Source organism: Stigmatopora nigra, chromosome 2 (assembly GCF_051989575.1).
Source record: "Stigmatopora nigra isolate UIUO_SnigA chromosome 2, RoL_Snig_1.1, whole genome shotgun sequence".
Lineage (NCBI taxonomy): Eukaryota > Metazoa > Chordata > Actinopteri > Syngnathiformes > Syngnathidae > Stigmatopora > Stigmatopora nigra.
The window spans coordinates 10,479,742-10,505,014 of record NC_135509.1 but is presented as its reverse complement, the minus strand read 5'-3'; the positions used below and the strand labels follow the sequence as shown (position 1 = coordinate 10,505,014).

General features: G+C 40.2%; 1 protein-coding gene across 4 annotated transcripts in view; it reads right to left on the bottom strand.

Annotated features, from left to right (window-relative positions):
* The window catches only part of LOC144208529 (transcription factor SOX-6-like), a 59,990-nt gene that overhangs the window by 21,442 nt on the left and 13,275 nt on the right, over positions 1-25,273 (bottom strand). For all 4 annotated transcript variants that reach the window (XM_077734442.1, XM_077734433.1, XM_077734458.1 and 1 more), the window contains 6 exons: positions 24,218-24,292; positions 15,169-15,376; positions 14,139-14,364; positions 7,179-7,268; positions 4,219-4,391; positions 3,069-3,137 (listed from right to left, as the gene is read on the bottom strand). In XM_077734442.1, the coding sequence (XP_077590568.1) occupies positions 3,069-3,137; positions 4,219-4,391; positions 7,179-7,268; positions 14,139-14,364; positions 15,169-15,375 (765 nt within the window). In that variant the 5' untranslated portion in view covers position 15,376; positions 24,218-24,292. The remainder of the gene's footprint in view (positions 1-3,068; positions 3,138-4,218; positions 4,392-7,178; positions 7,269-14,138; positions 14,365-15,168; positions 15,377-24,217; positions 24,293-25,273) is intronic.

Here is a 25,273-nt window from a genome sequence, read left to right as displayed (position 1 = left end):
GAGAGCTATTACAGGGACGGCTTTTACAAAGATGCGCGCCTGTCCCCCCAACAAGTGAGGCCCACAAACAAACACACACACACACACACCATCACCACGATGGTAATAACTCAATATGTACGAAAACATACACACGAGCACAGAAGATGAAAAAGGAAAATCAATAATTATTTTTTTTTTTTAGCCTTGGTGAGTTTTTATTCTAGTTAGTATTATTGAATGGTAGTCAGATATTTTAAATGGTGGATAAATGTGTATATTAAAACGGCAATACTAGCCAGGATTTGAAATTTATGAAAGCTGACATTGACAAGAGTGCCTATAAAGATATTATCTTTGTCAGAAAGAGGGATATATGATAAAAAAAGGGCTAACAAGATTGTGTCCTGTGCCAGCATACGTGATGATTACATTTCAAATTGAAACATTAAAAAATGAAACAAACCCTTAACATAACAATAAAATCTAAACTATCCAATACAAAAGGCAACATTTGGCCTTTCAAGCCTGTTTAATAAAACCCAAGTGGATGTGATTGTATGTGTGTAACCATATCTATAAGACAAAGGGGCCTTCGGAAGTATTTCTTTAACCTGTGGACATCCCCCCACTGGCTCTCTACACCATTTAAAACCACATGACAGGAAACACGGGTCACTTTGAACTCGGCAGCAGTAACACACACACAATTGTAAAGGAACAAATACACTCAGGAACATGGACCAATATATGTTTGTTAGATTTTTCTTAGTCGTGAATTTACGATAAGTGAATACGCGATAATCGAAGAATTACTGCACTTCCTTGTGGAAGCTGCATTTCATCATGAAGCAAATTACACTCAAACTGTGGTTTTGGTGCTTCCGTGCAGATCTTACAGTGGCTTGAAAACAGCATATTTTCGGAACCCATAGGAAGGAAAAACTTAGTGTGTCGGCCGGACTATGTCCATACTATAGAAGCCAAGTAGCCATGTCAAACAGTAGCGCGTGGTCATCTCTGCTGAGAGTTTTGGCCGAGAAGACGTCTGGATTTGATAAGTGGAAGCAGACCGGTCTGAACAAACAGTGGTTCAATGGCAAAACGGAGGGTTTGTGAGATTTTCATTGGACTCTTTATGGACAAATATAGTGTGTGGATTGCACATGAGGAAGGTTTTATGCAAAATAAATCATTTCAACAAGAAAACATGAAAGCAAGTCGAATTTTCATAACCAATCATTTCTAACCAGATGTTTTCAACAGCTAACAAATCTATAATTTGATGGCAAAATATATCTTCTGCTGATTGTTTAAGATAGTTCCAAAACAAATTGAGTAAACAAAGTGCATTAGGATACTGTATTGCGATGAAATATTACATTTGGTGACATTTTACATCAGGAGTGACTACACTTTTTTGATTGGCGGAATCATTTGCTAATTAGCAACCCCAAAAATTCTACTCACAAATATGCCGTATAGAAAACTAGAACTTTGAGGTAGTGCAGCACTTAATTAATTAAATTGCGAGCTAGACAGATAGCCTGATGAAGTTAGTGTCCTTGTGTAAGTGGATGCTGTGAGACGCTCCAACTGTGAACAAAAGATGCTTAGATTGTGCCTGACCTCCATTTCTATCCCTTTTTTTTCAATCAAAGCAATGTAAGCAATTGGACAATCTCGACCCGCTGTCATCAGCAGGATTCCCGTTCCCCCCACACCCATCCCCACGAACCCCTGGCTTTGGATCTCTCGTCTGCTGCTTCTGGTGTGAAGTAGTTAACGAGCTCTTGTGTATATGTGTGTGTTGTTTTTCTTTTTTTTTTTAACTTATTTTAGGCACAAGGGCCCCGCCCCCGTGAACCTTGATAAAGCTCACATTGGACTTCATTAGGGCCATCAAACCACAGGGGTGCAACAACTCGGATTCTGGTCCATGCTGTGAGGCACGGGCGCCGGAGCGAGTTTGAACAAACCGCTTCTAAAAGGATAGCAGCGGGTTATTGCAGAGATCTCAGCTGGACCGCTCGCTCCACGCCAGGTCGGAATTGCTTCAATGTGCTGCAAAGTGTGCGGCAATGAGGCAACAATGGCACGTGTTGGCGAGATGCCGAGAGCGCTGTTGTCATGGCTTCGGACTAGGGACCAGTCACGGTCCATGGTCTGCTTCGACTTAAAACCGAAATATTACTTATTCTACTTTTTTTTTTGCTCCAAAGTCTCAAATTTTAATATACCTAGTTTACCTATTTGGCTGCTTAATCAAGTTTTAAAGGGCTTTCAGGAATTACAAAATTAAGAAGGGAAATATTATATTGTCTCATCTGTCTATTGTATTTTCACATACTGTAATGACACAAAAGTCAGGTTTTGCATTAAGTAATAGTCTAAAATCAGAGCCTCACGAAACAACTGTCCTTACATGTTAATACAAACTATGATTCCAAATTATGTAAATTGTATCAGGAAAAAGCAGTAAAGAGAAAAAGAAAATCACATCTTCCTCCTACGAAGTCATGTCGTCATTTCACACACCACGTCTCCATTTAGGGAAAATAATAATGTAGAGTGTCGCAATTGTCTATAGTGTCAATGTTGAATGAAATATTAGATAGAAGGAAAAAAGAAAGCACAGCAGTGAAAAGAGGAGCCAGAACGAGTGGGAAGTTAACTGGGGGCATCGATTGCAGCTGCGGGGATCAATGCAAGGGTGAATGACCCTGCCGCAACGCTGCAATTACAGGGTCACTATGTGTTCGTTGATGGAGGCGCACCTCTACACGTAGAGAACAAAAGATGAAGCCTAAGCTTGCCTTGTTATTACCGCCATCCAACGACAGGTCCATCAATGGAACGTACAATAAACAGGTTTGAAACGAGTACAGAGGCCAAGGAATGAATACGAGAAAACAGCTACAGCAATGTAGGTAGCACCCGGTATGCTTTAGGGCCAATGTCGCCATTTTGAACAAAAGTGTGGGGATATATTCAAGAGTAGAAAGAGGTAGATGTCTCGTTTTGTGAGCGAAATATAGATTGATTTACTTTGGTAAAAAATAGATCAAAATACTAATCCGAGAACTCACCTGAATCTGCTGTTGGAGAACGTTGATCTTATGTTGTTGCTGCATGAGTTGTTGTTGTTGTCTAGCAATCTAAAAAACAAAATAAGCATTCATATAGTTAAAATATTATGGAAAAGTGAGTTTGAAATGGGTTGGGGGAAAAATCTTAATCGCTGACACATGGTAGTTGTTTCAATTCTCAAAATGGACACATACAAGCTTGTATGTAGCATAAAAAGTTTCTTCTAATACACTTACTCAACTAAACACGTCTGTCAATGGGAATGGAGGCACAGTAATCGACAGGTCTTTTACAAGACTATTGTTTTTTATCAATAAGAATATGCAGATTGTCGCAATTTACCGAGCTAGCCTCAGCGAACATCAGTCAACACGCTGTCTCAGTTTGTTTCGCTTCAAACATTAGTGATCCATCGCCAACGGTGAAGCACCTGACGAGGGAAAAATCTTCTGCCTTCGGGATGGGTTATCCGGTACATCTATTCCGCCACGTAATTACAGGCCAGCAAATGAAAGGCGGGAGCCCATTTGCACTCATGTCATATTTCATTAAAGGCTAATTTTGTCTCCAGGGTGTTAGGGGACGATCATGCCTCAACAGCTGGATGACTGCTGGGTGTAAAAAGGTATCTTTTTTTTTTCTCTGGCCATCTTCCTGTCCTTTGTCAGCCCGTGAACACATGAATGTGTTATGATAAGCACCCTTTCACATTCTATACAGCCTGTCACACACTGACCCAAAATCATTGGCCCTAATGATGCTGTTAATGTGCTCATTATTGTGACAACAGCAAGCATGTATTACTTATGATATACTAATGACTCTTTTCAGCTAAAAGCTTATTTGTTCAAACAGGCAGGTGACACCAAAACTGCAACTTTTCCATTTGATGGTTTGAAAGTTGTTTGTTTATTGAACCTTGTAAGATATAGGCGGTGTATTACAGACACACATACAATGGGTGGTATTTTGATCATTTTACCTCTTCTATACACTTTGATAGTCTTTGTAAAGTGACAAGAAATTGGAAAAATGGGATAGGCTTCAGCACCCTCGCGATCCTAACATCAGTACTACAGAACTAAATAAAGTTCTGAATTTCGAATGGAAAAAAAGTGGTATAAGCGCACATAAAATGACTGAGCGTACCTGTTCTTGCTGTTGCCGAGCGAGTTCCATCTGCTGCCGTTGCTTTTCCAACTGGGAGGCAGCCATCTTCTTCTGTTCGTCATGGGCGCACAGGAGCTGCTCCCTCAAGCTGATTAGCTGGCTGATCATGGAGGACAATTGGTGCTCTTTCTCTTCTATGGACTTGGCCGTCCCTACACCGCAATATGATGAGTAAATAAATAAGTTGCGACATGTCAACCAATTCAGGGTGTGGCATTTGGCATCCCTGTGATCCTTGTGACTATAAGCGCAACGGAAAAGTCATGAAATTGAGGAGACAGGTTTAAAAAATACATTGCATTTTACCTATTAGATGATTTATTATATGTATATATATATGTAGTTGCATGACTGAAATGTTGGGAAATAAAAGTGAGGTAACTTTTGTTTTATGTCGGCAATGTGCTGACTGCCTCCCACTTAGTTCAAGTAGTGCATTTTTCTCTTTAATTTTGAGCAAGCCACATTAGTAATAATCTTTTGAAAGTTTAATCATTCTTTGATCCTCAATGAAAAATAATTAGAATTTCCAAAGAATTTCTACAGCTTTGTGTACTTTTTTTGCCTTCAAGTCAAAGTGCTCTTTCAGCCAACGTCACTCACGGCAAACTTGTAACAACGCAAACTTCTTCACACAAGGTGAAAATCTGTTATTGGTCATGCCCGCACACGCCGAGTGACTGGCACGGTATGTCTGCACTTCTAGAACAATAAAAGGCACTTGCTTTTACAAGCTTTTGTCTCCTTTATGATTCACATTCTTGGGATTTCAGAAGAGGTTATAGAAGAGATCAGATATGTTGGCATTGTAGATTTTTCTTTTCTTAAACAGGAGATTTTTTTTACATCTTAACGCTATTATTTTACGAACAAGAAAGGATCGGGAAATTGTGATAAGACTTTTTTGTCAATACGTACAGTGGCATAAATAAAGTTGGGAATGTGCCAAAATGAATTTGTTGCCATTAAATAGTTTTTGCTTTAAAAGATTTGTTCAATAAAAAATGTACGACGGTTATTTGAAAATGTTTTTCAAATAAAAAACTACTCCTTCAGAAAAAGACAATATCGTATCTTTATGTGAAGACTCAAATAAGTTTTATTTCATATATTTGTTTTTTCTTTGTTGCTGTGAGAAAGTTAAAAAAAAAATTAACAATAGTGTCGGGGACAATAGGGAATTTGATGGAAATGTTAGTGCAAAAAAGAAGCGCTATGATGCAACGCATGTGTTTGGGTGTGTGTGTTTGTCTATAAGGCACTGCCCTGGGGCCAAGCAGGGAGACTGAAGGGTGGCCCCGACGTTACCTGCATACTAAAAGAGTTTCCATTGTAGTCCCCTTCTGTGAGGCCCCCTACCGGATGGGCTAGACAACTCGCGTGTGCACGCACACACACACACACACACCAACACACCCAGAATTAGCCCTTAGCACCCCTATATCAAAGGCTATATTCTCATCTTCTTGTCTCTTTGTTTTCCAGCCTTTCCTTCTTTTTCCCCGGGTATCAAACAAGCTCATGCGGTCAACCCAGAATTCTCTAGTACTTATTGGATGGCCATTCGAGCACAAATAAATTAAAATTACAAGATTGAGACCCTGCATTGGTGTGGCTACCCAATCAGAAGGCACAAAGTGGTGAACAATCAATTATGAGGTGTCCAAATTGCTCCTGGCTTTTTTGTTGAAATAATAACTGCCACACTTTCCTTAGCTCTTAAAAAATATGATTTCTCAACTATTACCGTGTTTGTCTGTTATATGATATAGTATATTTAACTGGTATTGATAATCCATAGAGCCTATTTTTCATGCCGCTGTATCCATTATTTGGCATGCTTCACAGCACATGCCACAAATAGTTGCCTTTAGTGCACAGGTTTTAGAATGTTCAGTTGTTTGTAAAGATACTTTCCCACACATTGAACTGTGTACGGATGAAGTTGTCTTATTGTGTGTGAAGAAGGTTGTAATGGACAAGTATGTGTATCTAATGTTCAATACTAACTGTGTGTGAAAATCATATGTTCAGCAAAACGCAGATATCAGATGAGTTGGAGATAAAAATAATAATAAAAAAATGACAACAATGCAATGGAGCAATTCTATCACATTGTTGCGTGAGGTGTGAGACAATAAAAGTGTCAACAATGTGAATTGAGAAACATGGAAGATTAACAAAATATATAATTATAAGGGATTTGTACAGATGATTGCAAAGTGGATGGTAAAAAGGTAGGCAAACATTATGTGAGCTAAATGATGGATGGATTGTTTTGACAATAGATGAAAGAATGATACATGGAAAATCACTTGACTGAATGACTTGCATTGATGATATCTCAACAATGAAGGTTGAATGAGTGAATAGAAAAAAAACAAGAGGGCTATATATGGTTCACATGCATTTATCTGCCGTTAATTGTAGCTGCTTGACTTCACTTGATCAATGAAGGGTAGTTTGACTATTTTTTGTTCTAAATGACAGAAAACCTAAAAGCTAATATAGACCCTGTTTATAAGAACCATAAATATTTTTGACAATATTCCCTGTTTAAAAGACACTACAGTGATGGGACGCATTCAAATGTGTCCCCTTATTCTTATTGCAAAATGTCAACGTGACGTTGCACTTTTGGGAGTTTTTTTTTTTTTAATCATCTATCAACGTGTTTACGGATCCTGACGCCTCTTCATCAGCACCACATTTACATTGTGTACACTTAAAAGTCAACTCTAATGCATCCGGGAGCACAAGCACTTTAAAAGTATGCACATAAAGGAAAAGAGTTACAGCATGTTTGCACTTTTATAACCAGTTTGGTTTACATACTTCTTGCCTTGTTTTTCCAATAGTAGACATAATTTTAAAGCTTTTTAGCGGATGCAGAGTTTTATTTAGACTGAAATAAAGATTGAACAGAAGACTCTACTGACCTTTGACATCACCCAGCAAATCGGTGGCGCTGAGACGCTCGACGCGCTCCTTCCAGTCTTTGGAAAGAAGAGTCTCCATGCACGTTGATTCTGAAACGACATTGTTGTAAAATTGTTGAAAAAGGTAACACTTCTAATAAGAGTAAAATCATTAACAATCAAATACTTAAAATGAATGTAGTATTTATAGCAATGAATGAAAATAAAACTGACACTTTTTGTGAATATAGGCTGAGTTTTTTTTTTAGTAAAAGGGTGTAATCTTGGGTGAGTTGTATTTTAATGAGTACCTGAAGAAAAGCCACAAAAGTTATGTGTAAACTTCACAGACAACATTCGAACCCACGACCTCTAAACTTTGAGGCAGATGTGTTAGCCTAGTGGGCCACCATAGTACCCAATGTCACGATTCTAACTCGGAAACTATCTCCACATGTACAAATGTTGTTTTTGATCAAAATAGGCTACATTGGCTTTTGCGAAAATGCCATTCAATTGCAAAAGGTTGCCAGAGTCGGTCGGGGTCTTCCAGAAGTGTTCACCAACACCACAAATAAACTCTAGATTTCTTGCCTGTCACTATGAGTATGTTTCCAGACTTTGATAATAAAATAAAGAGAACTTGTTGACAAATATAATTGCAAGTCTGCAAATCTGTATTAAAAAAGGAAAAAAATCTGAGGTGCTCTCATAGTCACCCAAAAACTCAGAAAAAATGAAAAGAAAGAAACTCAGACAGACACTATGCCACACAAAATTACATCGTTATTTTTTTTCTATATGTGGTAGTGTTTCCTTTTCACTTCAGTAAAAGGTCACCATCAGATTGGAACCTTGAACTGTGAATCATACATGCTTACTATTTGACCATTGTGCTATACTTCTCTGACTAACAATAATAAGAACTATGACCATGATTGAAGTCATAAAAATGTCACCTTGGGCCAAAGGTTGAACAAATGACTCTTTTACACATTTTTTTCATGAAAGAGTTGATCTTGAGGTTTTTCTGGTTCTACGTTTTTTTTTTATGTTATTCAATTCAAACTTTCTTTTGTACACATGGGCCCATCACCACGTTTATGGAACTTGATCTATTAAACGGGTGGAGCAAAAAAAACACCACAGCCAAACCAGCAAAATTCCCAAACAGTTCATTTTGCGAATTGGGCGAGGAGTATGTTTTCACATCAGATGTCAATAACGCAAGTGCACAACTGTGTACAAGTGCCAGGGAGAGCTTTAAGTACTGCTGTAAACATCTTTTAAATGCCAGAAACCAGATATAAGTCAGCCAAATTTCAGGTTGTACTTTTGATCTATTTCATGCTCAATTTACTCTCCACTTTTTGGAATCTTGGCAACCTGGAACCAGATTGGAAAACATGATGTCATGCTGGATTATTCGATTAAAATGCAATTTCGAGACACACACACACATACACATACCCAACATTGTACACATATATTGTCGATATCGGTGTGGCACCGACAACACGGCCCCTGGGTGCAATTCTGTCGGGGACAATAGCCTATTTGTGGGCGAGAAAAGCAAAACAGGGCCACCGCGCATGTCACGTCTATTGTGTATGGCTTAATGTTGAGAGTATGGGGCCCGTTCTTGAGCTCACGAGACGTTCGCTTCATTCTGTTTAAATCAGAGTCGCCTGCTTACTGTGGGATTAAGACTCTGGCTTGCAGTGGTATGGTGTGAGATAATTAAGTACAAATAGCTTTTCTGGCATCTGGACTGTAGTGATGTATTTATTTCCCTTTGTTTTACGTTTCAATAAAAGGTTGTTCATTCTACTAATTACCTGTGCCTTGTATATTCAGAAAGCCATTTAGCCAAATTAAGGAGCAGCTAATAATGTCAAGAATTTTAAAAACTAAAAAATATAAAGATTAATAACTAAAAATAACAAATAGGAATTTAATATATAAACATACATACATATATATGTATATATCAATCGGGATTCTAGTCACAAATGAGGTCGGCTCATGTTCATGGAGGCCAGAGACGACAAGGAGGCACCTGACAAATAGCAGCAACAATTTATAGATGCACTTAAGCAAGAAAATGCAACTTGTATGTGCAATTTATTATATCTCCCATGGCGGTAAACAGTGCGTACGAGGAGGAGGCCGTGAGTCTTACCCTACATGGATCTTTATCTGTCGGGATCAAGTGCTGTTTAGAAAGGTGGCCTGAATAAAAATTCCCTAGCGTCTCTTCATCAAGTAGAGGAAAGGAGAAGAGGGTGATAATTGTCAAAGGGGTCAGGTAGAGGAGTTTTTATATTTTCCTCAACCAAAAATTAAAGAAAAATGCATGTTTTTAACATGAAAAAATACAGCCAAAAAATACCATATATTTATTTGGCCACAACAGAAGCAGAAACTAGTCCAAAACCCTCAAAAAACCAATAGCTCCAAGCAGCAAAGATCTAAAATTTCTCCTAAAATAAGTTTTGAATGACATAACCCTGTATCAAAGCACACTCACATCAAGGCAGAGATTAAGCCAAAAATTTGAATGGTCGCAGATTTGGCGGTTCACTCGTCTTTGTCTATCACGCAGAACCCAGTAGATATTGAGTAGAGATGACAAAAGAAAGAAACAGGAAGCAATTCACAAACAGGACGTGAAATGGAGGAGGAAGAACAAGAGTGAGGGAGCAGCTGTCCTCACAGCTGTCCTGCAGGATTGATGTCTGTGTGAAATCAAACTCAACATATGTCCAAACATGAAGTCACACACACACACAAGCTCACACACACACACATACAAACACAAATCATAAAACACCACTACACTGCTACCAACTTTAAATCGTGCACACTCACACAGCATCAGTGTTGTAAAATCATTACAGTGCCACGCAGTTTAGCCTGACTGTGTGTGAGCACGGTGTCTATTTCTCACACACACAAACTATTTTCATCTGTCAGAGGACACCCACTCTCGTCAGTCACGCACACACAAAGATACAGCTGGGGGGCACGGCAAAGTGCGACGAATCTTAGCTCCATGTAACCCTCTTTTTATATGTCAGCACTTTGTCATACACAGGCTGGAATGTACATAGCATTTCATACTATAATGAATGTAGCAATTGTTTATTCTGCATTTGCATTTTTTTTTCCAAAATGCTAAAAAATCTCAATTTCAAAACAAGTTTTTATCATTTTACTAACGTGTAGTAAGTCCATTTAATTAAAATCAATCACATACATCATGTTTTTTTTAATTTAATGACTTTCAAATGTTGGCTAAAAATAATGAATTAGTGTGTTTTAAACATGTTGCTCTAACAATTCAGAAAGTGCATTTTTTTTAGCCTACCTAAAAACAATATAAGTATTAAAATAAAGCTCAGAGTAAAGAATTGCAATTTAAAAAAGTTGACCCTAATGTAGTCATTTCATAAAAATAAAGAAAGCAATATCAAACACTGGGCTTCTTTTATTTTGTAAGAAAGTGACCTATATTTTGCTTGTTTGGAAAATAAAACTATTTGACCAACAACATATTTCAATTTCTTTAGTTTCCCCATGAGTTCGAAACACGAAACGCTAACATGCGCACAAAAACACCATAAAAGCCTCATTCCTACTTCTTAAATAAGCGCGTTATATAGTCGTAGTGAAAGATTGCTTTTTTGTGGAAGGCACGCTCCCGAAAACCTCAAGTGTTCAAGTCCTTGGCTTCTGGTTCCACTTTAGTCCTGATACATGAAACCGCACACAGGCACATGCGCATACAAAAACACACACACGCACATGCACGTGTGCTTCAGACAATACATGCGTTGTTTAGGGCCCTGGGTCCTCTGGGAGGACCTTTGATTTGGGTCACAGAGGAGCAATAGTGGGGGGTTGACCAGGCCAAATTTTAGCAAGGGGGTGTGCATCAGGCAAGGAGGGCTCTCTAAAAGAAAAGATCATCGCCAAAACTCTAGACTAGGTGCAAGTCAATGCATTTTACAATGATTCATTGTTATGATGCACTTTCTATACTTCTTTTACATTTCAATCTCTAATGTTGAGGTCTCCTCAGTCCATTAATATCCAAGCGTCATCGTCCTTAGACATATTATATTGAGCAGCATGGAGCGACACATGTACAAACTCCACACATACTGCTCCTAATACTACAGCAGCCTGTTACCGTTGAATCACAATGCTAATCTGAACACATACACACACACAGAGAGAGAGAGAGAGAGACAGACGCACGCGCACATACAAAGAGCTCAAAGTGGCAATCTGGCAGAGTCAAGGCAAACACGGTGCCCCCGAGCCAAGACCTTGTTAATTAGCCAATGAGCTTAGCTCTCGGGCCCGGCCCAACTGGGCTGTTAAGCTGTCATCACAACGACTTACACCTGGCTCTATGGATCCATAAGCCCTCACACATGCACAAGGGTCAACGTGCTCACTTGGGATATAGAACAGCAATATGTAACTTTGTGTAATGCATCTTCTATCTTAAAGCCACAATTCGAAAACTAGGGATTTCAGCTTAATCTACATTTTTATTTTGATTATCTTTTAGTAATATTACAGATCAGGAACGTGTATAACGGCGTGATGTGTTTTAGGTGTCACAATGCATTGATATAAATGTCAACACTGTGCGTGCTCACCACTCATGAAAGAAACATGGATGCACCGTCAATCATGACGCATGACAATATTTGACATGGTGTGTGAAATTCCAACAAGCTTGCTAAGTCGTGGCTGAGTTAGCGTGAGGGAATCGGGGTCCATGCCAGCCCCCGTTAACCCTACGCGAGTACCCCGGGGCCAAGGATTAACTTTGGTGTCATTTTGTTTAGTCCAGTTTGAATAACACATGGCCATCCAACTAAATGGGAAAGTGTGAGGAAGGATACTGGCCTTCTCCACTCAGAAAATAAAACATGAGGAAAATGTTCCACATCACAAGGCAGTGTCAATCTTGCCAGAAAATAGACAAAAAAAAAATACATCTTTAACTTCTTATGGTTTAAAAAAAAAAAAGCAAAATGTCCGTTTATAGGGAGGACTGAAAAAGCTTCTTGATGAGGACAACAAAAGTTGCTACTCCACATTATCCATAAACAGATCAGAATAAAATGTCATATCTTAGTGACTTAGTTCGTACGTTTTCTTGTCTGAGGGCTGATTGATAAATTGCGGATTGAGATAGGCTCCAGCACCACCTACGACCCTAGTATATATACTAACATAATTATGCTTTAAACTTTTTAAAAAATCGATTTGTGAAAAACTCAACTCCAATTAACGCTGAAATATGAAGGAAACTGACTTCCATGTTTTCGATCTTAACTGCGTGTTTTACCCAAAAACGTCACTCTATCTGTGCAGAGTTATGATCTGTGCTACCTTAACAAGCACTTGATGGCACTTTTAAGGAGCAAGAAATCCATCGTATGGTGTTCATTAACGACCCTCCTAACAGGGACCTCGCCCACGTTCTCGCTCTGAGTTCTGATGTTGGCTAACGCGGATAGTGCTGTGTTTGATGCCGTTGGCTAATGAGGGCGCGATCTTTCCAGTGAGAGGACAGCGGGAGGATGGCATTGTTGAGATGTCAATCGCCTAGGGGAAAAATCATTTACTGAGACAACCTGTTTACCAGGTGGGGCTTTCACCCCTGAGAGCTAATATTAAGGGCGTATTCACACCAGCAAAGTCTATAGTTTACTTTCTTTGAATATCAAAATATACAAAATACATTTAGTCCGGACTTTTACATTTGGTCAAGACCAAACAGGGTAGGAATGAATACAATTTTAAAGACTTTTGAATCAATACTAAAGACATTTGATTAAAGCCATTGACTGAATAATAAAAGCAGTTAACATATTCCTGGTCATCATTTTTTTACCAACAAGTGAAGCTTGCAGCCAGAAGAAATCAATGAATTGGGGATTAAAATCCTTAGGTCAAACCTGACAGTTCACAAGCAGGTCAAAATGAACTAGTTTTAAGTAGAAATCAGCAAAATTGTTCAAGATTTTGGCTCCACGCAGAGTGGTTTCGATTACTGTGACAATGGTCGTCCGTCAAAGAAAGTAAAACGTCTTTGTTTCAATTTGAAGTAAAAAAGATGAAGTAAAATTAAGTGTGAAAGTGGACTAAAAAAAGGGAAAACAAGTCACAAGTGGTGACAGAGAGATGCCACGACATGCCGCCCCCTGGCCCTCAGAGCCTCCTTCTGAGAACCAGATAAGAACGCCGGGCGGCCATCTTTCAAGTAAAAAGACTCGATATGGTATCACGCCTGCGGCCGTCCCATTTAGCGCGTCAATGAAAAAGTCAAAGAGAGATCAAGCGGCGCTGTGATATCCCGATTACTACGTGTCGGCGCGACAGGCTGCTGGATGGCGTTGCATGCGCCTTAGAGGGCGGGCAGGTCGAGGCATGCTGGGAGAACCCGCTGTGTCTCCCGTGCAAAGACTTGAGATCAGAAAGGCGCTAAAAAAGGGAAAGCTGCGTTTTCACCGATTGATATCGAGATCTAACAAACGCGGAGCCAGTGCGCCGTTGTAATTTGGAATCTTCAAAAAGAAACTTTGACGTGGAGAAGACAAAGTATCCCAGAGCACTTGTGACTTCACATACACACTAGTAGTGGTAAGACATTTCTTTTCATATTTCATTTTGTCATGTCTTTTTATTAAGATCCATGTCAAATTGCTAATTAAGTTCTAAAAAGGCGGCAGCAAAAGTATACCTATTTGAAAAATTCAACACCTTTTGCCAATATGCTGGACAGACAGACAAAGGAGTTACCTTTTTGAGCTTTTCCTTTCTGGCAAATTAGGCCACCACACCAAAACTGCCCCTTTCAAAAGTACGTTTGTATCTTATTCTGGCCCAGTAGGCTGGTTTCCGTGTTCCAAAGAACAAAGTAAAGAGCAGGCAAGTCACTTAGTGTTGGCTTACCGTCCTGTTCCGTCTTGGTCATCTCAACCAGCTTCTTCTGCTTCAGCGTGTCCACCACATCCGCCAGGCTCCCCTTGCGGCGTTCTGGCGTGCCCAAGGCCAAGCCAGCGCCAGTCCCTGTCTGCTCGCCACGATCTCGGGAACACTCCTCAGGCTTCAGCGGTGAGGTTGAATTGGCACGGTAAGAGTAGACGATGGAGGAGCTTTTATTTGAGCTTTCTGTGTCCTGAAAGGAAAATGTTTGGCTTATCAGGTATTTGGTGCCTGTGGTTTTTGGAATTTGAATGAAATAGCTTTGTACTCGAAATGTACATAAAATATAATAATACAGCGTCAAATTAAAACAAGATCATTAAAAAATGGTATTGTTTTAACATATCAATATTTTGAAACATATCTTTGAACAGAAAAAGAAGAAAAATCTATCAAGTTAGTTTAATGAATAAATATTTCTTTAGCAAAACCAAAAATAAAATAATCACCTAATAACCTAACACAAGAGTCCAACTAATTTTAAATGACAAACAAGTCAGTGAGTTGAATATTTTAGTAAATAAACCCAGAAAAGAAAAATGTCTATCAAAACATGACATTCCAGGTAAAAGCAGGAATTTGGATTACCTTGACAATAACTAATAGATAAAAAAGTTATTTGAATAAGGCCAATCCAACTTTTCTTTACTTAGTGTAATCTTGTAAAATGGAAAAAATATAAAATTGCCCATGCACACTATTTACTGTGTGTCTTAAATAAATACAAGTCTTCCTAAATAAGTGACTGTATATTCCATATAACCCCCCCCCAAAAAGTCAACACATAAACATACAATAAACTGTACACAAAGACAGGTAGCTGAGAGGAACCAAAGGGTCAAAACCTTCAGAGGATGGGCCACACTGGGTTGCCTTGAGCAATGCCCGCAGCATACAGTCTGAGTGTATACTACGAGTGTACTCGTACATCACTATGCAAGAGATCTCACCCCTTGCACGTTTCACCCATGTTTTATGAGCATGTGTTCTCCCTCACCATCACAGCAGATTCAACATTGTCCCAGGAGTCGCCGTCCGCTTGCTTCCCTCGGATTGGCTGCAGTTCGGCAGGGAGGGGGCGCTCGGGCGGGGAGGGCAACTGCGTCTCTTTGGGCCTGTGGTCGTTGAGCCAGACTGTGTTGGTGTTGCTGCGGCCGAATGCCTCCTCTTCCTCGGGAGGCGTTGCTGGTATGGAAGACATCATTCTGGAAAGGGAGAAAATCTTTGAGCTCTTCGTTTCGTGAAAAAGAAAAAAACATTTTTGAAAGAATTGTTGGCAACGTTGGCAGCACAAGTTTAATTCATGCCGTGACCAAAATCGTAATTCAGTTTGACCAAGACACGCGGCCGAAAACGTCTGAAATGACGGCCAGTGTTTATGAGTGGGCAACTGGTTTTCATAAGTGGCAGACTGTCGACACTTTGTGTAAAAACATCACAGATGTAATGTTTCATCAAAAAATAGGTGTGCCGTTCTAACACAGTACATAATATTTACACTCTACTGATTTTCTTTGATACTCAGCAATAAATACTTGATTAATCCCCCAAATCTCGGTGCCCAGAATATCCTACCAATTGTAGAAAAGCAAGATGGTTGCTTCTTTATACTAAAGTCAACTCTAATTTCGAAGACTGACATCAAACCACAGAAAGCAAAATCCAGGCTCGGGAATTTGGCAGGAAAGCGCTGTTCAATCTTCCCCAAGGAGGTGGTTGGGGGGACCTAGCAACAAACAATCGTGCATTGTGGCCAGCGGGTTGGAGAGAGACCTGTGACAGATGAGAGGAGCCCCCCCCCCCCCCACCCCTCGGAAAAAAAGTAAGCGCACACAAAGCAGCATTGAGTCACCAGGTCCCTTCTGCCACTTGTGGAGCCCAAAAAGACGACTCAGACAAAACCTACTCCTAGTGGCAAACAAACGAGAGAGGGAGGACTTTTTCACTGAATTGTTTTTCCCTTCTCGGCCAATTCTTTCCATGAAAAATGAATGAAACAAAAGACGGCCACCTTGTGCTTTTGCCGGCTTTCCATCCAGCAGTACGCTTGAAATCTCTCTTAGGAAATCATGGTGATTTAATTGAAACAAACAGCTTTGCTACCTGTACAATTATCGATTTGAGTCACATTCTGTAGTTAATTCCTACCTGTTATACAGGCATAAAAAGAAGCACTTTAAATAAAAAAGCACATTTCCATTTAAATGTTTGTCTCAAGGAAAATTGTGACCCGCGAGTGTGCCATGTTTTCTCGAAAAAATGTCACTTGAACAATTCAACTGTGCTTTTGATTTTTAATTTATTTATTTATTGCGTGAAGGTCCATACCACATCGGGACAACTCCCAGGTGTGTATGAATGGCTTGCTAAAAAGCAGCCGGGTGGGTGGACTGGACAAATAAAGACACAGGGACAGAGTAAGAGAGTGGGAAAGACTGAGAATGGGCCTTGTGTGCCTTAAATCTGTGAGGAGCCTTGTTAGAGGGGGCGCTGTCAGAGGTCAGGCCTTAGGAATGCCGACACACGTCCTGCCCCCAAAGATCGCAGTCCTACTACACCACCGCTACCATCAGCCTACCGATGTCACCCAAAACAGAAACATTCAACATCTTTGAGGCTTAAAAGTCATCTTGTGAAGAAGACGAAACACCTCAGATTCCCCCATCTCACAAAAAAATAACAATCAACTCTCTAAGCACCATTTTAAGACGTTTTGATTAGTTTAAGTTAGCTTTTTTGTGTAGCTTGGTTAAAATGAGGTACTATTTTTGGGACCCCAAAATTCACTTGACAGCATCTCTTGGAAAGATTGAAAATATTTCCCTTGACATCAAACTGACGTAAATGTGTGAGCATGTGGACACGAAGGAGTAATGGGGACCATACACTAAATGGAATAGGAAGTCAGCCATTTGAGGCTGCAGCATTTTTGGATGACATTAAGGGCTAATACATGTCATCCTACCTACCCCTGCCCAGCTTCTATTGGGCTATAAAAAGAAGAATTCTGAACCTTCTTTTTTTAAACCTGATTCTGATCCCCTGTTTAACAAATGAAAGTGGATGGATTTAGAGTTGGCCCTTGAATCTTTGAAAGGAAAACAGTCTGAACACCCCCTGTACTCAGGATTTGACCCAAATGAAAACCTTATTATGCCTCTGTCATATACTGTAACCAGTGTTGAAGATGAATCAGACGTCGTGCAACACTATATTGATGGACATGCCTATCGTAAGATGAAGATAAAGTCTGAAGGACAGATGAAGAATATTGAAAAGTCAGCCAGCTACTCTTGGAATGAAACAGCCATTGAGTTGAAATTCCACTACTTCTGGGGTTTTAAAAGACAAACTTAACTGAGACTGTCAATCACATACTGGCTGTAATTTTAATCATGTTATAAAATGGCAAATTCTAGTTACATTCAAAACCGATACAAACATGAGGCAGATATTCAAATAAAACTGAAACTCAGTATTTTTATTATACATGTTGTATGCTGACGCCTTAGTAAAAGTTATTACTTCAAAACTTTATAAAATCACCATCGGTGGCAAGAAATGTAAGCAAAAAAGAAAATCCACTTGACAAATATACAATTGTCCTCCTATGCAATAAAGGCCTTCTCTCATTACCTCATGAACTAGAATGTGTTCACTTCATTAGCCCTAGGATGGAAAATATCAATCAAATGAGTGAGTGTGTTTTTTGTTTTTTGAAGATAAATATGGTGTTTGTCCAGTGGGTGTAAACAAGACCAACTATGCCAACTGTTAACCACCACCGTTAAGAAGTGGTTGGATAGACCAACACCCTACCTTGTGTGCCGCTTGTTTTTGCTGGCAGGGCAACACAACCCAGCAAGCAAACACAACAGTCCACATACATTGATTTACTTCACGCACACAGTGAGCCATTGAAGGCAGCTTGGAAGCAACCATTGAAGACCCAAGTCCACAGTTGACAGCGTGGCCGCTGTGTCTCACCTCAATTTAGCAATACACTCGGTCACTGTGTCAGTGCAACAGGAACCTTTGATATACAGTGGCGCCCTTGAGATACAAGTTGAATGGATTGTCTGAAAATTCAAAATCCTACTTTTTCCCAATTAAAAATGAAGGGGAATGCCATGATCCATTCTAGCCTTGCCCCCTAAAATGGTTGGAGCATGTAAAGAAAATAAAACGCAATAACATTGGGCAAACTTAATGAATTGGATTTAAATCCTTGTTTCTAGGAAGAGTTTGTGTTTGACTCCCTAGAAATTGCCTTCAGTCTCAAATGGCAGCAACATCTTGTATAATTTAGGGTGCCATCCTTTCAGGCCTTTTTGTGGGGTTACTCGTGACAAACGCCAGGTTGCTGGTAGATTATCCTTCACAATTGAAGGGCTACTACCAATCTACCAGTGATTCAGACACTGCCACGATGCCATAGCCACCCAGTGTGACACCAATTGAGCGTTCCGGTACCGAATGTTGTGGCCTCTGCAGTTCCTGTTCGACACCTCACGTCTCGACGTTAGATAAAGGAGGAGCTAATGTGGTATCAGACCGACCTCCATCTGCGCAGTGACTCCAATCCTCATTATCACTCTGTTCACCTCTGACCTCTTTCGGGGACATAATACTGCCGTGCACAGAGGCATTACACAAGCGCCGCTGTGCCATGACCTGGTCGAGCAGGTAAAAGTGGACGAGTACTGTTATTTAAAGAATGTACATCACAAAACGACATTCCAAATGGCATTAACCGTGTTCAGTTTAGTGAATGTTAACCCAAAGAGAAGAGGCGGCAAAACTAAAACTCGCAAACAAAGATGCCCCTTCTTTATTTAAACGTTTCACGGTCCCTCTGTGAAGAATAAAAAGGAATGACAATGTGACAAAGGTCTAAAAATAACATTTCACAAAGATTGTGCCCAACAAGCACCTAAATGTTTGATGCAACAAAAGAATTAAGAGTCAAACAGGTGGCTTTTAACGCGCCCGCGAGGTGCAGAAGCCTGCTAATCCAAGATTAGTAGTGACAAATCATTTCACTGGATGCTTCAAGATAATCCCAGATGCGCTTCTCCATTCCTCCGTTTGACAATAAGATTTGTTTCCTCTGTCTGATCTGAGCAAAGAGTTTTTCAGGATTTCCATTAGACGGCACTCGCTCGGCAGGTTGGAATGTCTCAATTCTTATCTTAATTATTGATTCATTTAAATGTATAATGTGCACAGATGGCACACACTCAACAGGGAAGTCATTTCATGGCTAAAACAACTGTGAAATTCAAACAACAATGAGCCTCTAAAGTGGCATTTAACTATAGAATTCAACCCGCTGAAAATATCATCTCAGTGAGCATCTATGGATTCTTCCTTGTGCTTTTTATCTGACTTCTTTCATTCTTAAAACAAGCTCAAACGATTAAACGTACAACAATTACAGATGTTGTGACTCCAAACACCTTGCCGCTAGGCTTTTGTATTCGAATAAATACCCTGTAAATAAAACACAATAAAGCACGGTGTGCACGCCTGCTCTATTCTTACTGTACAAGGTGTCCATTGTGCATTAGCAGGGCCAAGGCTAGTAGACATTGTTCTCGGCACACAGGGCTTCGCTTCAAACTGCTCCGCACAGTAATCCGCCCAATCAGAGTGCTCGCTATTCACACGAATCTAATCCCTCAAATCGGACCAAATATTTACACCTCAAGTATGTTATTCAACATGACTGACGTGTGAAGGTTGGCAACGGTTTGTTCTTGAGTTCTTCATATTTTGAACTCAGCGGGTATTTTTCAACACAGACTTTAGGACAATGAGAAGGTCAGTTAAAGCGTAGATCTCACAATAAAAGGTGCTTTCAACCCATTCAATTCACAGTTTAATTTTTACAGCAGCCCATATTACAGAGAAATGTTTTACTATGCCATTGAGTATGTGTATGCCACTGTCTTTAACACGGAACCAAGTGCAGCAGAGGCCATGAGTCAACTCATAATCTGAAGGCAGACTGGATAATTTTGCACCCTGTGTGGAAATGAGGCATAATAGTCTAGACAACTGGCAATATAATTGAAAAAAGAAAATTGTGGGTGGGTTCTGGGGCTCTTGTGCGCCCACCAAATGCATAGAAAAATAAAAAAATAATAAAAAAACGGTCCTGTCTGAAGGCGCTGAAGCCGCCAGTGGCTTTGTGGAAGGCTGGGTTTCTCCGAATACGCCAGATTATTAGGAACAGATATTGACTGTTGCAAGAACCCTAATTCAAAGTGAATGTATCACCACTGTCAAGGCAGTTTTGGGAGCGGCTCATGTGTTGGCTCTTTTTACAGATCTCAATTTAGCTTTATTTATACACTACTTCCAGAACCTTAGCAGCTACACTTTGCAAGTGTATCTAATGAAGTGAGCGGGCCAGATCAGCTACAATTTCAGTCGTGCAGACGAGTGTACTGTAATTAAAGACTTCAATCCCTGAGCTCCGCCAGTTGACTTTCCTTTAGGAATGGGACTAATTGATGGTGACACAAAACAAATGGAGGAGGGATTATGGGATTGACACACACACACACACACATGCACAAGAAAAGTCTCACTCACTCTCTCTCTTTCTCATGCACAAAAACACTGTCAGTGTCTGAGCACATCAAGGGCATCAAGTGCACTTATTGTAAAAACATACACAATATAACATAACTATTATGCATATGATCGACCCTGATGTCCATTAAATAGTGTATAGAGTGCCTGTGAATGCCCCGCTTTGACAGCAACCCTGCTCACACATCAACACACTCGAGTCTCCAAGTGTATCAAGATCGAGCCAGGAAGTTCATATCGTGTACAGTCAGAATTCATCGGTAAATAGTTTGAAGCCTCACTGTGATTTGATGTTAAATGACAATGTCACAGTCTACAATTGAACTAAATGGGCTCAAGGGAAGGAGAAAGAAGCTCTGTTAAAAGCTGGCGTAAATCCCATCAAGGAGGAAGAGCAGAAAGGGAAGATCAACAGTATCCCTCATGTCTTAATGTAAGGACAGGAGATGGATGACAATGACAATTAGTTGAAGCATGATTTACAGTTAAAAAAGCAGACACTAGGATTGATCAGCATGTGTATATTTAGATTTAAGCCAATTTGATCCATTTGAATCAACAAAACAAATAGAGTGATACAGTGTCATAACTCATGGCTGTCAAATGTGTTTGTATGGCAAGTGACTCACGCACAAGTGCTATATGCAAACGTAAAGTCACGCAGATGTCAAACGTCTCCACTACTTGGTTTTGAAATGTATCTTGGTGTGCGTTTGAGCTAAATTTCTCACTTGAGAAGATGAACCAGATGGGATGAAAAACAGTATCGATCCATCCCAATTTCACAGGGGCCATGGGTGACCTCAGCCGAGAAGGATCGGCCCAAGACAGACAAAAGCGCTCATCTCCAGGAAGCCGCCGCTTGTGGTTTCGTTCGGGGCGAGGAGATGCGTAGGGAAAAAGTGACTCAGCCCGACAGCTTCCTTTCTTCTCGCCGCAAAAAAACGGAGAAGAGAAACAGAGGGGGTGGAGATAATATGGGGAGCAGAACCCCGCTAGATAATATGGGGAGCAGAACCCCGCTTCCAGGGGCGGTAGAAGAAGAGAGAGAGATGCGGTTTGGGTCGAGGCCACGAAGCTCGGGGCTCGTGCGCACGCTTCAACGGGTATGATTTACTTCCAAGAGAGTCCCAAACGAGACGGCCCTCAGACACAAAATATTATCAAGAAAACGACACCTCTAAAGTCCGAATTAGGTCATGCTAGTCAGCAAATGGATAATAAAGAGAAGCTTCAATAAAGTCATTCACACTATTCACTGTAAGAGTGATTCAATTCATAGTCATCACTAGTTTCTAAAAAAAAAATATTAAAATTGTAATAAAATATTATCACAAACCCCCCTAAAATAAAGTGTGTAAGTCCTTGGAGGGATGTGCATTTTAGTGGGTTCAATAAATTTATCTATGGCCCCCATTGAGGATCTCGGTTGCATTTCACAAAAACAGAGTTTGGCTATGTTCCCACCACCGCCCTACAAATCAGATCAGTTGGCCAAATGTCTGAAATTAAATTCTTACAATGTTCAAGCGCGTTTTAAGCGACACTAAATGATGTTCCATGCTGCTCATTAGCACAGCTGATTGCAGCCTTATAGAGAAAGTGATCATAAAGGGACATCATTATTGCTAGGAGGCCAAACAGGTAACCTGAGCGAACTCATTAGTTCATTAGCTCGTTAGCCTGGAACAAACGCCAGCATCCCGTTCACTTCAAACCCGAGGCAAATAAGCAGCGTTAGAGTAACGGATGTCGTATCCTTTGATGCTTTCTAAGTAAATGACCAAGTGAGGACCGTCTACAACATTTAAAGATCACCTGACAATGGTGCCCCCTAACCTCATAAACATGTCACTAAAGCCCTGAAAGTTCATCGCGGAGGCCACGCACAAGCACAAGGAAGTGATACAAGGAGCGTGAGATCTTTTATTCTAACTCAGGCCAATTCTATGTACTATTTCAGCACCCTTAACTGGTCGCCAATCAGATATTGTAAGCAGAGTTTGCAGGGGCAACATTATGTGTGACTCCATTCACCCAACAGGACAATAAACAGGAACACCCCAACTACAAGTCACCACCCGTCAAGCAAAGCCCATCTGCCCTCTGCTCTCTGCATAGCACAAAACGGACAAGATGAGATGGCAGTAATGGAAAAGACGTGAAGTTGCACCTCTGTCACGACAGCATTGTAATCTCTATGAATTCAGCAGGATGTTTTTCGCACTTAAACTTGTTGATGGCACATAATTGCAACTGCTTTTTGAAAGGAAGTTGTTTTAATCACAAAGGTAATTAAAAAAAAACCTGTACCGACATTAGATAGACAAAACACCACTTCAAAGACAAGCAGAGAAACCAGACGCTGCTTAATTATTTGACACACTTGTGCATATATCAACTATATTCATGAATCCTTTTTCAAACGATCCCTGCTTGTTTAAGCATTATCATTTAAAACGCTTCTGTGGAGTGGATCAACAGGTCGCTTTTTTATTATCTATTTAAATATTGTTGTATTTTAGTCAATCTGAAGTTGTGGGGGAAAAAAGGGAAAGCCACAGGTCTTACACTTTTTCACCAATACAATCGAACTTTGAGCTGAGAATAAAATTTGACCAATGTCCTAACTCAGTCTACTCGTACTTATAATATATTTTCCCACCCAGTCTCTGCAAAATGCCCTTGGCAGAGAAACTGAATTCAGTGATCAGGCTCGTGAGTCAAGGTAATGTACAGGTCTTTTAACCTCTGGTCATGACTCAGTTTAACATACTGTGAAAGCTGCAGTTCATATTTGTTCTGACTGTTTGAGTGAAAATAGGTGTACCAAAATATATATGGAATGTTATTCGTTATTGCATACTTAGCTGCTTGCTGTTCCTTTGCTCAGCCACAACATTCAGCTCTGAAATTTAGGTTGAATATTTTGAATGAATTAGAAAATTCTCAAAAGGACAAATACACTCCGTTTTAACCGAGCTAAACTATAAATTAAAGACTCTGAAAGGAGAAGCCACCTTCGAAACACAAAACCACACCTCGTATGCCTGCAATCCAAGTGGCCACTTGTTGACCCGCTGCTGACAGCGCTCATGGGCTGCCATGGCTGGGCTTAATAAATATTCTTAAACTGGGGGATTAGCCATATGGCTCTTTTGTCCAACCTCTACCATCTGCACTTGGTACATGCCTCCTTGCTTGGCAAAGGCCAGCTTGTTTTACTATTGAATTCTGATAGAATCTTTATCACTGGCATGGTGTAAGAGGCAGTCTAAAAAGGTGCATTGTCAAAGTCCCAACATTGAGGGAATACTGGAACTGTGCCTGCTGGCCCTGTTTGCTTCAGAGACCCTCAGTGTCAAAGCAACGATTGAGTGTGCTCGGTCCAGAACGCTAACTAACAGCTTTGCTAAACAAGCAACTAATCATAAATAGAGACTCACACAATTAGGAGACTTGACCCACTCCGACACGCCCTCTTCTCACTTATGTATGACTTGAAAATTCCTGAACATCACCTGAAAAAAAGAGAAAAGAATGCCATCGTCATTCAAGATAAAGAAATCATACCGTCAAAACACAGAAATCAGTCTCTGGATGTTATTCCACCAAAAAATCTTACTAGATTCAGAGAGATGGATAAATGGACAGATACTAGACAGGGACAGAGACTGGGACGGATGGACAGAAAGATAGATATCAGTCTTTCACACATACATTACTTCAGTCACAGAGAGCACAAACAAGGCGCACAAAGAGAGGGTTGGTGGTGACCCTAATTGAGAGTGGGTGGCTGCTAATTAATCACGAGTCACACAAATACACATACATGAACACAAAGTACAAAAACTTTTTTGCACAATGTGAGGCTAATTGAAAACAATGAAGAACTAAAAAAGGGCTCATAGAGCATCTGTGATCTTTTATTGATCTCAACCAAACGATTCTTTCTCTCCCTCACAACCCCCCGGTTGGTACGTTCGATCGGTCGCTAACAAGTTCTTGTGATGAAAACTTGTTAAACAAGAGCAAAAAGACAAAACAAAGATTCACACACTTAAAATGCATTTCTTTCTTCGGCAGGCCGACCCGTTTGAACACGTTCCAAAATGTCTGTGGAACCGGTTTGGTGTTCTCTGAAAACTGTACCTCGCTTTCAATTGTCTGCAGATCTGACCTCAGTGTACCTAGCCAGACTCAGTTTAAAGAAGGCCACTTATTATTTTGTTATTATTATTTTATTTCCGAATAGAAGATACATTATGTATACATATATCCTGTATGCATTTGTTCACTATATTTTTTAATTATGAAGCGCAAGGATTATTGTATTTTTCACCTCCCAAAGATGTGGAAGGATTTTGAGATTGCATTGGGTGTTCATCACTTAATAGCTAGAAAAAAGTGCATATGCCCCTAAATTAAAGTACCTAAATTAGGGTACAATTTGCCCCAATTGTGCTCAGGTGTGAAGGGAGTGCAGGTGAATTTAGAGTTGT